This window comes from Hydractinia symbiolongicarpus, chromosome 13 (assembly GCF_029227915.1).
Source record: "Hydractinia symbiolongicarpus strain clone_291-10 chromosome 13, HSymV2.1, whole genome shotgun sequence".
NCBI classification, from domain to species: domain Eukaryota; kingdom Metazoa; phylum Cnidaria; class Hydrozoa; order Anthoathecata; family Hydractiniidae; genus Hydractinia; species Hydractinia symbiolongicarpus.
This window is the reverse complement of record NC_079887.1, coordinates 13202925-13216356: the sequence shown is the minus strand read 5'-3', so window position 1 is coordinate 13216356 and position 13432 is coordinate 13202925. Positions and strand designations below refer to the sequence as shown.

At 33.8% G+C, this 13432-nt stretch overlaps 2 protein-coding genes across 3 annotated transcripts; one reads left to right on the top strand and one right to left on the bottom strand.

Annotated features, from left to right (window-relative positions):
- Positions 1-852: 852 nt before the first annotated feature.
- On the top strand, positions 853-3666 carry LOC130623906 (uncharacterized). The gene is made up of 2 exons (XM_057439450.1): positions 853-1287; positions 1991-3666. Exons 1-2 carry the CDS (start codon positions 960-962, stop codon positions 2875-2877), a joined length of 1215 nt encoding a protein of 404 aa, XP_057295433.1. The 5' UTR covers positions 853-959; the 3' UTR covers positions 2878-3666.
- Positions 3667-3686: 20 nt separating this feature from the next.
- On the bottom strand, positions 3687-13432 carry LOC130623907 (uncharacterized). Of its 2 annotated transcripts, XM_057439451.1 has the most exons (5): positions 13183-13432; positions 10929-11015; positions 5047-5166; positions 4578-4646; positions 3687-4451 (listed from the first exon to the last, which is right to left on the bottom strand). In XM_057439451.1, exons 1-5 carry the CDS (start codon positions 13253-13255, stop codon positions 4294-4296), a joined length of 507 nt encoding a protein of 168 aa, XP_057295434.1. In that variant the 5' UTR covers positions 13256-13432; the 3' UTR covers positions 3687-4293. The 2 variants fall into 2 exon arrangements, with proteins under 2 accessions (XP_057295434.1, XP_057295435.1); XM_057439452.1 differs by lacking the exon at positions 10929-11015 and having other exon boundaries at positions 13183-13239.

Below are 13432 nucleotides of genomic sequence, written 5' to 3'. Positions count from 1 at the left end.
TTGTCCAAAAATTAAAACTACTTTATTTTCCACAAAGTTTGGCACAGTTAACAAAAAAAGTATGCTGAATATGATGGTGACATCAAAATTTCGATTTTTGGCCACCTAAATGTCATTTTAGGCAAAAATTGATCCAAAAATTAAAACTACTTTATTTTCGACAGAATTTGGCACAGATCACAAAAAAAAATATGTTGAACATGATGGTGACATCAAAATTTCGATTTTTTGCCACCTGAAATGTCATTTTAGGCCAAAATTGGTCCAAAAATTTAAACTACTTTATTTTCGACAAAATTTGGCACAGTTAATAAAAAAAGTATGCTGAACATGATGGTGGCATCAAAATTTCGATTTTTGGCCACCTAAATGTCATTTTAGGCAAAAATTGGTCCAAAAATTAAAACTACTTTATTTTTGACAAAATTTGGCACAGTTAATAAAGAAAGTATGCTGAACATGATGGTGGCATCAAAATTTTGTTTTTTTGTCAACTAAATGCCGTTTAAGACCATAAACGTTTCAATCGGAAGACCACTTTCAACCATGAATGATAGGCTATAATTTTTGTTCGCAATTTCTTTTAAAGTGTGAGTTTATTATGACACGTTTCGTTTTGTTTGCGTTTGTTGTAAGATGTAATGTCACTTGTGTGTCTTCAAGCACCAAACTTCTTCGAATGTTTGGCACGATAACACAACGAATTAGCAGGTTGTCATCAAATATTTTGGTAGCGAGCGGAAATTCTTAGAGCCCCCAGGGCTTCTTGTTTTAAAGTTTTTTTCGTCTGTTGAATATCATACCGAATGTAGCGTAGTTGGAACGAGGAAATAATTACTCAAGCGTCGAAAAAGTAACCAAAATAACAACACAGAAGACGGAAATACTACGCAACACAAGATCATGCTCAAAATGATTTTATATGTAAAGTTTTTTTGCAATGAGTAGAAGCTTTCAACATGGGACGAAACAATATCAATCTAGTATGTCTTATGCTGCTGTTATTATTTAATGATGTCTCAACAACACGGCATGATGTCAACAAAGCTTTGAATGTAATTTACAGAACATACCCTGATTACATACCAAATCTTCTTTCATACTTGAATCGCACAGGACAGGCGAACAATCTAGATGACGTTCTATACAAAGGCAATGTGCTAGAGATAAAGAAGCATGGAGAGAAATATACTAAATTACTTCTTGAAAATGTATATGGAGTAAGTTATCGAGATGGAAAATTTGAGTCTACTGAAACTCCTAGCACAATTGTTTACCCATGCACAGGTAGGAATCCATGATAAAAAATTCTTGACACCCAAAAAAAGAATTGAGACATGTATTATGTTATCATGTTCTAAGGATTACACGTTCTTTTTATACAAGAAAAAGCTTTATACTATATAACTGGCTAGTGGCCTTCTTAAAAATTTAGAAAAAATTTTTAGTTGCGAAAATGTTTAATTAAAAAACTTATTTCACACATGCCCCCCATCAATTAGTAGCATTCGCAAGGCATTCAGATATTATTAACTGGTATAGATAACAAGAAACCAGATGAATTCTGACAAATGGAAAGAATACTTAAAAAATTATCGTTGCAGGAAAAAGGAAAGCATTTTAGAGGATAATAGGAATGCGAAAAAGGCATTATTTCATCTTTTATTTTATATACCTATGATGTGTTTATAAAAGTCTCTTCGTTATGTCAATATCATGTTTTTGATTAAATATCCCTCTTAAATACCCCGTTTAAAAAACTTAAAACACTTTTACCAAATAAGATTTAAACAATTAGTATTTAAAACATGATAAATAAAACTTCTTTACGTTATTCTTGTTTATTCTTGAAATAAGTTCTAGTCCACAACTAAACATTGATTACGTTATCTTTTACCAGCAAGATTTGAGTCAATTTGATTTTTTTTTCATATATATTCTTTTTAGACCTCCTGATGCTCCGCTAAATATTAAATGTTTGTATTTTTAGTTACTCGTCACTGCCCTGGAGATCCCCGATTTTGTGAGTATCAGGAAGGAGATTCTAACATCATCATTGTATCAACACACGGTGGTAAGTTAAAACCTAAGAGCATCACTGATAGGGACGCTGGATGTCTGATCGATGGCGAGTGTGTATATAACCAAAAATGTGATCAAAAGAAAGGAGTCACAAAGGATTTTAAGCGCTGCTCTGTAAACAAACACAGTGACAAATTCAGTAGAAAGATTTCACTGCAGCTTGCAGATTTACTGGAAGATATCTCAGGAAAACGTCCCCATTTGATCTTGAGCAATCTCCATCGAATCAAGATGGATGCTTCGACGAGTAAGGAACATGGCTCATTTTCCGACTTTGAAAGCAAAAGATCCTGGGAACAAATTCATAAATTCATTAAAGACGCAAAGGTTAGTCTTCACGGTAAACGCGGATTGCTTATTCACGTTCGTGGCACTAGAAATGAAGATGGTTTAAACATGATTGGGTATGGGTTAGAAGCAAAGGATTTGAGAATTAAAGAAAGTCAATCCTGGACGAATTCATCTATTCAGCATTTAGCTGATTTATCAAATCAACCCATCAAAAAATTTCTGTTTGGCGAGAAAAGTTTGGGTGGACTACTAGAAGAAGAGGGTTACCCTACCACCCCATCACCAGAGCACGATACACCGGGTGAGAATTATCTCTCTGGTGACTATATCATAGATCAATATGGCTCAAAACAAAGCCCAGACAAGGAGAAGGAAGATAACATTGATGCAATACAAATTGCTGTTCATGAGAAGTTTACCACAAACGAGAAAAAATTAAGAAATTTCGTAAAAGTATTGGCAAGGGTCATCACCAAGTTTGTTGATGTCGATAGAAAAAATTAAAACTCGGGCAGAAATATCCTTAATGAAGCATTTCTCTGCTTTTTAGACATGCAGAATTACAGGTTTTCTAGAAAGTCTATAAGTCGATGTTTTTTTACTTAAAACTTGAATATTTTATCCTGTGCCACTCATAAACCAAATCTTTTTTATTTAAATAATATTTAAAAGCAAGAACTATTAGTTTGTAAAGTTTCAACTGGTAATCTTTCCAAGCAACCTTGTTGTTGAATTTGGAATTTTTGTTCCATTTCCTTTTTGAAAAAGTCCTATCCTAAAAAACTCACTATTTTAAACGCAATTTTCAAACAATTGGTTCACCCCTGTTAAGATAAGATCAAAATATTTGCAATTTTTTCCCCATTTTCAATTTCTTACGCAGACTCAACTGTGACTTTAATTAACTTGACATGAATAAGTCTATAAAGTACCATAAAATGACAAAACACCAACAAAAATGTACCTTACCATTCCCAGATATTTATTTTTTCAGATTGTAATTTTTTTATTGTAAGGTTTCCTAAAAATTACATTAACGCGTGAGGGTTTAATTCCTTCAGCACTGGTACGTATCAACTGACGAAATGATTTCTTCCTGAGACACAAATTTGTCTGTGTAAAAACGAAAGAAAGTAGAGTACTCTGCATTGACAATGTAACTTAACGTTAATCCTATTTGGTGGGGGTGATGAAGGGAAATTTTTGAAACTTGGTTATTATCAATATTCTTATGACTGACACTTCTACAAGAATTTTGCCACATTTTGGCATGGTTAATGTGGCTCAATTAAACATTCTAGCCAAGGTTTGTCATCTATTTGATTCTCCCCAGGTATTTTTTATTTTAAACAGATGCACGATATATATTTAATCATTCGAAGCTTGCCATACTTGTATTTTGCTCAAACGCCGAGAGATATGAGCCGTTTATATCACTAACACGAAATTAAAACTAAAATATTGGCCGGAAAAGCATTTCAGATAGGTAGCTGTTATACATAGGTAACTATATGCATCACTGTGTCGGAATTTATTAACAGCGGAAACTTTTCGCGATGAAACGTTTCTGTCCGTATTTATGCTTTTCTTCACCAATTTTCTATGCCTGTCTATAATATAATGATTCTATCAGCTTGAGTGGACAAGACCATTGAGTCAAACTTGCAAGTAAATTTAAGACGATATGTGAACCTCTCAACCTGTACTCTTCACTATCAAAGTGGGAAAGGTAAAGGTTAAATATATTTTGTCTCTTATATTAATACCGCTTTTCTTTCCCTGTGTGTGTGTGCGAGTCGTGGAAAACACTTTTTGTTGTTGTTTTTTCATTATAATATTCCACACTTTAAAAGTAATCTTATATCTCAGACATCCACAATTGCGTTTTTCATCTTTTCTCTATTGCTCTTATCACAATATTTAAACCACGTGAGATATTTTTCGTCGAGTATATGTTTTCTTTGATTTCTCATGTGAAGATCTTTCCACGTTTGATGTTGCTTTACGGATTGAGTCCTTTTTAACAAGAATTCCACGATCTTCTGATGTTCTTGGCTTGAAATTTGAACGAAGCTTTGCTAAAGAGATAAAATAAAACGAAATATAACAAAAAGTGGGCCTCTTTTAAGTAGATTTAGACAAGTTGGAATCATATAGAAAAGCTTGAAAGGTTGTCTGTGATCCTCTCAAAAAATACTTTTTACCCATTATTTCCGGATTATGAATTTCAAAATCTTGCAACAACGGCTTAACAACAATTTCTTCAGAATGTTCTAAAAAAACAAATTTGAAAATAACAAATGGAATTACCTTAATATGTAACGCTTTGTTCCTGATTTTGAAATTATATTATTTTTATAGTTTGTGCACTCCTTACGTATTAAATTCATTACATTTTCAATTACATTTTATTGGTAAATGCGCAACTAAGTTATCATATTTTTGAAAAGGCATTTTTACATAATTTTGTTGGAAATCAACTCGCGGGAAGCAAACATTACTCAAAAACCGTTAATATATCAGCTCAACATGTGATTTTATAGAAACAACTTGGAAGACAACTTGAAAATTGAATCTATGTCCTTCATATGCGCCTTTAATACGCCACAATCTATACTGAGCTTTACATCACTTCAAGCCAAACAACCATCTGTTAATGCTATATAATTTCACCTTCAACTTTTACAAGTGTATAAACGTGTTTCTCTTTCAAAACAGCTGTAGCACGTGCATTTTTATCATATGAAGATAACTTTTGTAAATCGCCATCTCCATCAACGAAATCAATGACAACTAAAGAAATAATTTACAAATGTGAGTATGAAGTAGATTAAAATATATGACTTAATGAATTATTGTGGTGGAAGGACTGCAAATCAACATGGCATGAAGCAACGAATTTAAAGTTGGATATTTTGAAATTGTTGGGAAAAAATTTGCTCTTTTGGCTTTATAAATGTGGAAGCTGGGTTAGCAAATTCTAGTCAAAATAACAGACATCAACATTCCATTTGTGGTGTCAAGTTTTTTACGAATTTATGTTAAGATGATAATAAGCACCAAAAATTTGATCCAAATAATGTTTCTCCCCTTGACGCAAATTACCTCTTAAAATTATTGTCAAAAAAATCACGTTATTGAAATCAGAAATGACGTTATTTTTCTGAATCATCAAATCTGGTCTGTATTTTATCCCTAGGTACCAGATATCTCCCTAGCAACGCATTAGTAGCCACTTGGTAATGAACATACATGTAAAAAATAGTTTTAAAACCAATCTTACAACACACATACTTTCATGTCAGCATCTTTTTAAATATACAAATAACATTTTCCAAAAAATATGTTTTCATTACAAGCGCTAATAAAAGTTTGCAAAGTTTCAGCACTCAATTACACGCAACACAAAAGTTATGCCAAATCGAGGAGGCCGCGGGCACCTTAAGCAATTCCTTACCACTGGTGCTAACAAGGTTAAAACGAAAGAAATTTTTAGTTCACCTATTCATGTCACTGATGATCAAGCAATTTAACATTTCTTCTCTTTTGCTAATTTTACATAATAAATGGAAGTTAAAGTAAAATAAGGTAAAAACGTTGTCAGTGCGATTGACTTGCAAGAGTTAAAAGATTACGTTCACAACTACGAGTTTGTGTTGGTGTCGATAACATAAGAATAAAAACGTTAATGCTGTCACCAGTTCCTCCTCTGTTATTTCAGCATTCCTTAGTAACCCATGAATTGCTTTTTTGAGGCTTTGATCATTGCTTAATGTGCTCTACAGAAGTGAGGATTAGAGTTCCTTTTTATATCTTTTTTGGCATTTGATGCATTGATCTGGTCTTTATCTAATTTTTTTACCATTTCCTAGAGTTCTCTCTTCGCCCCTACGACCCTCCGTTGTATGAGTTTATCTCTTCATTGGTAAGCCACGTCATTTACCATCATAGAAAATACATTACCAAAACGCATCGGTGTCTAAACCATATGCCATTTCCTAATGCATTGCTCTACATGTAAGGCATGTAAAAACGTACTGTTTCAACCTAGACTTTACTTTTCCCTGCTTTGTGATAAACGATCTACCAAAGTCAACAGGTGCTCGACAAAAACAGTCTCAACGGTTTCTTTAATCTGATTCTCCGTATTGGTGCAATAATTTGTTGGGCAACCTTTGCTTTTCTCTTTCTACATTCAACACTCTCTCTCCATTTCTCCTATTCGACCTTTAATAACCAAATAGCGAGCTGATAACATGGCTAATGCTTGGTTTGTTCCAACTGAGTGATAAGCTTTTTCGTGGTCAACTTTGTTCTAAAATGTATAATGGGGTGTTTACAGTCGAATGGCAAATAATCACCGTTGCTCAGTCTGCAATCAGATCTCATAACTCCATCTTCATCCAGTCATGGTCTAAAAACAGTATTTGCTTGGCTTAGGTAATTCTTTCTGTCAAAGTAGTGATTCATATTCATCCGTAACTGCATCTGTTTGCGCTTTTTAAATTTACTTCAATTCTTTAGCTGCTATTTCATCTGGTTGATGCTAGTCAGTGAGTCTTTCGTTTTCGATCATCTCTTCCAGCTAAAATATCTTTATGAGTTTAGTATCCAAGGTAAAATTGTGTTGCAGTCAGAATTGTTTGGATATCTGCTTTTTGTTGTTGTTATGTTTTGCTAATTTTTAATTTCATTTTTATATCTCTGGTGTTTAAATTTTTTTCTCTGGTCAACTTTCTTCTGTTTGGTGTAAAAACTGCGGGCCTGTCCACCACAGTTTTTTATTTATTCTTAAGTCAGTAAGAGAACCACTTCTTGTAACTAAGTCACCAGTATTCAACTTCGTTGGTACAGATCTCCACTGAGAGGGATTAGTCACTTATTTAATCTCACTAACGTAGTCTACCACCACAATATACTCTTACTGCCTGACCAACAAACTGGCTTGTTGAATCTTAAAGTTTTTGCTATTGATTTGGTTATTCTAGAACCAAAATATCCTCCCAATAATTGCAATCTTGGTATACTTGTTGCCAGTAGAAGCGTCACTCTTGACTTTAACGCTGTTAGGTGGACAGATATGTTTCCTGATTCAGACACACTCCTAGGATAAACCACTGTGCAATATGCCTCCGATGATGCATCTGTGAATGTGTGTATTGTAAATTTCGTACTTCTTTATTGCATTAGAAGCATTTTTATATTGAGATGTTCTGAAGATCTTTCAGTTTTAAAAACCATTGCCTTGCTGTTGCATTCTGATCGGCCATGAACTTGTAATCCCTGTCTATTCCAAATACCTACATGTCTTGTATGGATATCTTAGTACAATATATGTCTGTTCTTCTTTACAAGCCTGTCAGGTATTCTTTATAAAGTATATGTGCATATGTGCATCATTTTATAATCGGCTTATTTGATAGTTGATGGCTCTTTTGTCTCATTGGTTTCTGCATCATGTTCTTTTCTTTCGTTATTTTGTTCCTTACTTCTTTTCTTTTCTTTACGCAACAATTAATTTGCACAAGTTTTTGTTCTCTTGCAGGACTGGCCCAGTAATTTTTTCCCAAAGATGAAAAATACAATTTCTTTTCTTTTGCTATCAACCATCTCTATTTTACCTGGTATTTGCTATACTTTTTAAAGTTCCAGTTTCCATGTTGGTCATTACATACAGTTGCTCACTTCGCGGCAACTTTTCCTGGTTGCCGTACATTCCAAATTAGGTGCGATCACCACTCCTGTTTGAAACTACTGTGCAATCCATGAAGCGTTTTTATAAAAACTCTACTACTAAACTATCTGTTTATCTATTTTGTAATATCCATCTGTTCTTCTGATGTTCTTCTCATGTTCTTTTGCAGTTTCAGGTACAATGTTCGATTGCACAGCTCTTGGATTTTCCCAGCTTCTTTTAAATTGATAACAGCGACGTATTAAAGATCAACGAATCGTTCATGTCTTTTGGATATTTATATTTAATTGGCCTGAGAATGTCCAATTTGTCCAAGTACAGCGCCACTTTCCTACGGCTACTTCTATTCTTCCTGTGAATCCTCTGGTTTGCAGCTTCGTATGCAAATGCTGAGTGTCCCAAGCCTTCTATTACTCTCAGCGCTGCTCCAGATAGGCATTGTCTTAGTTGCAGAAGTTTGCATTCTGGTGTTGTAGCTGCTGCATTGATGCATGCCAGCGTAAACGGAACAGATACTCTTTTCAGTTGCTTCCACATATTATTCCAAATATCTCTTCGGAGACTGTTGTTTTACGCGTCTTTTCTCCCGGCTGGATAAAACTTTTATCTTGTCTTGTCCCCATTCGGCGAGGTCGTTAAAATCTGAACCTCCCATTGCACGATCATTGGTAGCCAACATACTATTGATTTCTTCATCTACTTCTTCGTGAGCTGCATGACTTTTATTGCATTTTTAAGACATCTTCTTTATTTCTCCTTATTTAAGTAACTGTAGCAGAATTCCAGAAAATAGGTATTTTCTGGAATTCTGCTACAGTTACATATGTGCTTGCATGATACTTATTTCCTTCTATTTCCTTTTACTTCTTCTTCTATTCTTCTAACTTGCTCACGAGCCTTTTTTTCTTTATGATGCAGAGCTTCTGTCTTCATTAATAAATGTAATTTGGATTCAACAGTTGATAATTTATGTTTTTGGATGACCATATAGTATTGGCCATACTTTTGTATTGCATCGTAATCTTCTTCTGTCTGCTCCATTTCATCTGAATTCTTTTTCAGTGAGATCTTCCTCCATTCTTCTTTCATGCGTCTGATAATTTTGTCCACTCTTCCATCAATACTTCTTGTTGCTTGTGTAATTCGTCTGTGAACTCATTTATTTCTTTTCTTCTGGCTGGGCCTTTCCTAACTTTTAGCCGCCTCAATCTATTGTTAACTGTTTTTTTAAAGCAAGACTTTACTTTTTCTTGCTTTAAATTTTAAATTTTCCAACATTTCTTCAGTTTGTTGATTTTTATCAGTTTCTTTTTCTTGTGAGTGATTTTTGTAACTAACCTCCTCGTTCCGAATAATACTTGCTTGTATTTTTATTTTATTAAAATTATTCTTAAAAACTCTGTTATTGAAACTATTCCGCTCTCAAAATACTGCTCTTAAAATATTTTACAAAGAGATCCTAAATATTTAAAAGCCCGAAAGTTCCAGAATATTAGCTCTTTACGTAAAGTTGTCCTTCATACATAATATAATTTGACCTTCTAATCGTTTTCTGATTTTCTGCATATGTTCTGCTTAGAATTTTGTCTTTATAGTTTCCTCGATAGTACAAAATTCTTTGAATCACCTGCATACACACGAAACCTTGTCTGCAAAAAATCTTAATTCTCCTAACAGTTGTGGCTTTTTTTAAAAGTAAAAACACACTTCGGTGTTTTAAAGGAGAGTCCGGTCCTCCGCCATTCTTTGCCAACAGCGAGGAGGTCCAAACGACTCGGTTTGCCTTAAAGCCGGTAACCATGGCAAAGAAATAAATATATATTTCTGTCGAGTTTGTCAAGAAATGTTGTATTGATCGTATCATAATAACCAAAAGTTAACAAACTAAAGCTTTTCTTGATATTGTTTATTTATTAGACCTTGCACGACAATATCATAAAAGGTTTACGAGAAATTGTTAAAGAAGTGTTGGGTTAAAGTTGTTCAAAGTGAACGCCTTAAAGAGCCTCTGGCACCCTGTTATTTTTATATCCTGCAATTTAATCTCCTTTAGCGTGAAAAAGTGCGTCGTTGGCTTGGTGTTGATTCCTTGCACACGTTTTGCCATAGTTAATCTTTGTGTATTTCTTATTTTTGTCTGCACATTACAACCCCTTTCCCAGGATCTTTTTTCTTATTAGAGCTAGCTTTGCGATATTAAACGCGAAACCACACTGGGAGCAAAGTTTTTCTCATTACGTTGTGTGACCTGTATTGCCACGTGTATTCGTAAGCAACATTTTTAGTTATGTTAAATACTTTACCCATACTCCTTTTCCTCTACGAAATGGCGCAATGTTCGCCAGCCACGGCTACAATGTGTGAACGAGTGTTTACGAATTTGATGTTGCAAACAGATGCTACCATACATCCCTCCCATTTTTAACAAGAGGGATGTGTCTCTTAGGTGATTACTTAAACAAACATAGTCGAGTGCGACAACACGCGGCCTTTTTGTGATCTCTCAAATTCTTGTGAAAGTATAACTTTTTCGGTGTTGAAGGAGTATCTCGGTTTGGACGTGTTCCGGAGTGGACATGTTTTGGAGTGGACATGTTCTGGAGTGAACATGCTCACGAATACACATGTTACGGAGTGGACATGTTACAGAGTTCCGTGTTCCGGTGATTCACTGTTCAGCTCTTTACAGCAGCTGAAAAACCATTGAAGAAAAAGCTCTGCTAGATAATAATTCAAATGGTAAATTACAAGTGAAAATAAAAACAGGTAAGTTAATTTCAGTAGACGAGTAATTATTCTTTTTTTTGTAATCTATCGTGATAGAAAGTAAAATGCTTGTAACAGAATAATGGTGTCTTACCGTCTGCATCGTAATTTGTCTTTTTTTTCACCCAATATAAAAGTGATGGTATATTACAGTCCAGGTTGAACAAAAGGCTGCAATTATCTAAGAATAAAATATAGCTACTCACTTTTCCTAATAAGAATAATCAAATTCAAGCCAGCCTTGACATTTTTTTATTATTTCTTTGTTTTAAATAATAGACCTATTGCTTTTAAGCTGAAATGTCAACAAAAAAAGCATTTACCTTAAAATACTAAATTTTCGGAGAATAGCAAGTTCACGAAATGCCTCATTTTTCAAAGACAATATTTGCAAAATATTTGTACTTTCACGTTACAGTCGACAATCGATATATCGAATAACTGTCATGTGGAACTTTTTTCGATCCCTTCAATCATTACAATCTCTTGTAGGCAATATTACGCTCTATATCTCGAATCCATTTTGAACTTTCGCTTTATCGAACTATTTTTCCGGTCCCTACATCTCATTTTGTAACGTTATCTCGAACTTTTCCCTTGTTTTTCGCACAAAAACATTTGATTTTATAAAAAGTTTGATTAATACATAAAAGAGGCTTTCCAATATTCACTATATGGAATTTTTGAATTCCTCGATATTTCAAAAATGCGTACCAAGCAAAAGGTCGTGGTAAAAACGTTGACTGTTCCTCATTCACCGATAAACAACCTTACCAGTAACATGAACTTTCGTAAACGAGCACGGGTGTTATTATATAATTTAATAATATCAATATCTTGCTTATCTTTTATCTCAAATTTTTTTATCGCCCCTAAGAGTTCGAGATATCGAGTGTCGACTGTATTTCCCTGTTTTTATATCTTATCTTCCTTTCTTATTTTTTAAGACACCCGAACGAATTCAACTTGACTTAAGCTTGGACGTCTTTCGCGCGCACGTTAGGTCGAGGAGCGCTTTGTTTTCTTGTTGAATTATTTTGTTGTAACCAAAGTTTGGTATTTTTTAAGATTTTCAAAAAGCAACCAAGAATTCTGTTCTCGCAAAATACTGATATCGTTTAGAAAGTCATCATACGTGTCGAAACTGGCGTAATTCTAGCAAATTTAATCATTTTGTCATTTTTTTAATTATTAAAGCTAGTAGATTGTTGTATGTATTTATTTTAAGAAACCAGACAACCCTAAGGGTAAAAACTGATCACGCCTTTAAGGAATTACTCGCGAAAATTATTCCTGGCCAAATGTGTTAACAATAACCCTTTCGAGAAATTTAATTTTTGCCAAAACTTAGTTCTATAGGGTAGGGTTTGAAAAGGAAAAAAATGAAGCTGCCCAAAAAGTTGACTTTCAGTTATTACCCAAAAAGCATTGCTCATTAATTAATTTTTTGGAGTCATTGGAAAACAAAGTTATAAGTTTTTGGTTTGTTTTTCAGAAAGTCCTTTAAACACATTCAAATACGATCTTACGGAGTTTCATACCGCACAAGTCTGGGTACGAGCAAAGAGCTTTGTAGGGACCAATTTTTGGCTTGTTCTCATTTGTCTCGATAGCCCAAATAATTTTCATGGTTAGTTTTTCACAACTATTCTAATTAGTGCTGCGAAAAGAGACATAACTGCAAAATCCTGCTTGGTGTTTCTTCAACTAATTTTTTACTTTAACTGACGTTTTGCTTTTTAATAACACGTTTAAATGGTGTTGCTAAACCTTCTTTGTGGTATATTGACATGGGTAAGATGTTGGAATCGAAGAAAACTTAAATTACTAACTTTTATAGAGAGGCAAGAGAAAATATATAGCTTCCTGTTGCAAGCTAGCTACATATACCATGTTTTTTGTGTTGTGTGGAATAAAGTAATGGTTAAAAAGAAACACTATATAAGGATCTGCAAGTTTGACATGGATTAACGTGGAAGAGCATTTAATAAAGAATTTATTTGCAAAGTATAGCTAACTAGTTATATAAAAAAAGAGCACAGATGAAATCGATTGAAAATAAAATACACACTTCAATGATATAATGACTCGCTTTGACTTTTGAATGAAACTCCGTAATTTTTTCAAAATTTTTGACCTTCCGTCTCCCCTCTGCTGACTGTGCTCGGACCCTTCCCCCTAGGTTGACATCATCTTTTTTATATAAAAAAAAACGCTCCACCAAGTCAAGATTGAACGAAAAAAATCATCATCGTCCAATTTAGCAACCTTTCCCTAACGATTGTCGTCATAACAAGTTAGCTATAAGAACTGGTGTAAAATATAAAATAAAAATAGTAGAAAATTACCTCCATATCGGACTGAAGTAAATGACATTTTTATCACAAGTAGTGGGCTTAACTTGTTTTTGTTTTTTTTCATAGATGCAACGAGAAGGGAATATACATATTTATTTTTAAATAGAGTTTAAATCGTGCAATTTTCTTGATGTAAGTGCATTGATAAGTTTATTGATTAAAATCCCATTGGAACTACAAGGACTAATTAAGAATCAATGTTTTATAAAAACAAATAACTCAAGGTTGTCTAACGGCAGTA

Coding starts and splice junctions, on each gene's coding strand:
- LOC130623906 (XM_057439450.1), top strand. CDS start 960: ATGGGACGAAACAATATCAATCTAGTATGTCTTATGCTGCTGTTATTA. Junction 1,288..1,990: donor AATTGTTTACCCATGCACAG/GTAGGAATCCAT, acceptor TTGTATTTTTAG/TTACTCGTCACTGCCCTGGA.
- LOC130623907 (XM_057439451.1), bottom strand. CDS start 13,255: ATGAAAAAAAACAAAAACAAGTTAAGCCCACTACTTGTGATAAAAATG. Junction 5,167..10,928: donor GACAAATTACGATGCAGACG/GTAAGACACCAT, acceptor TTATTTCTTTAG/TTGTCATTGATTTCGTTGAT. Junction 4,452..4,577: donor TCATAATCCGGAAATAATGG/GTAAAAAGTATT, acceptor TTATCTCTTTAG/CAAAGCTTCGTTCAAATTTC.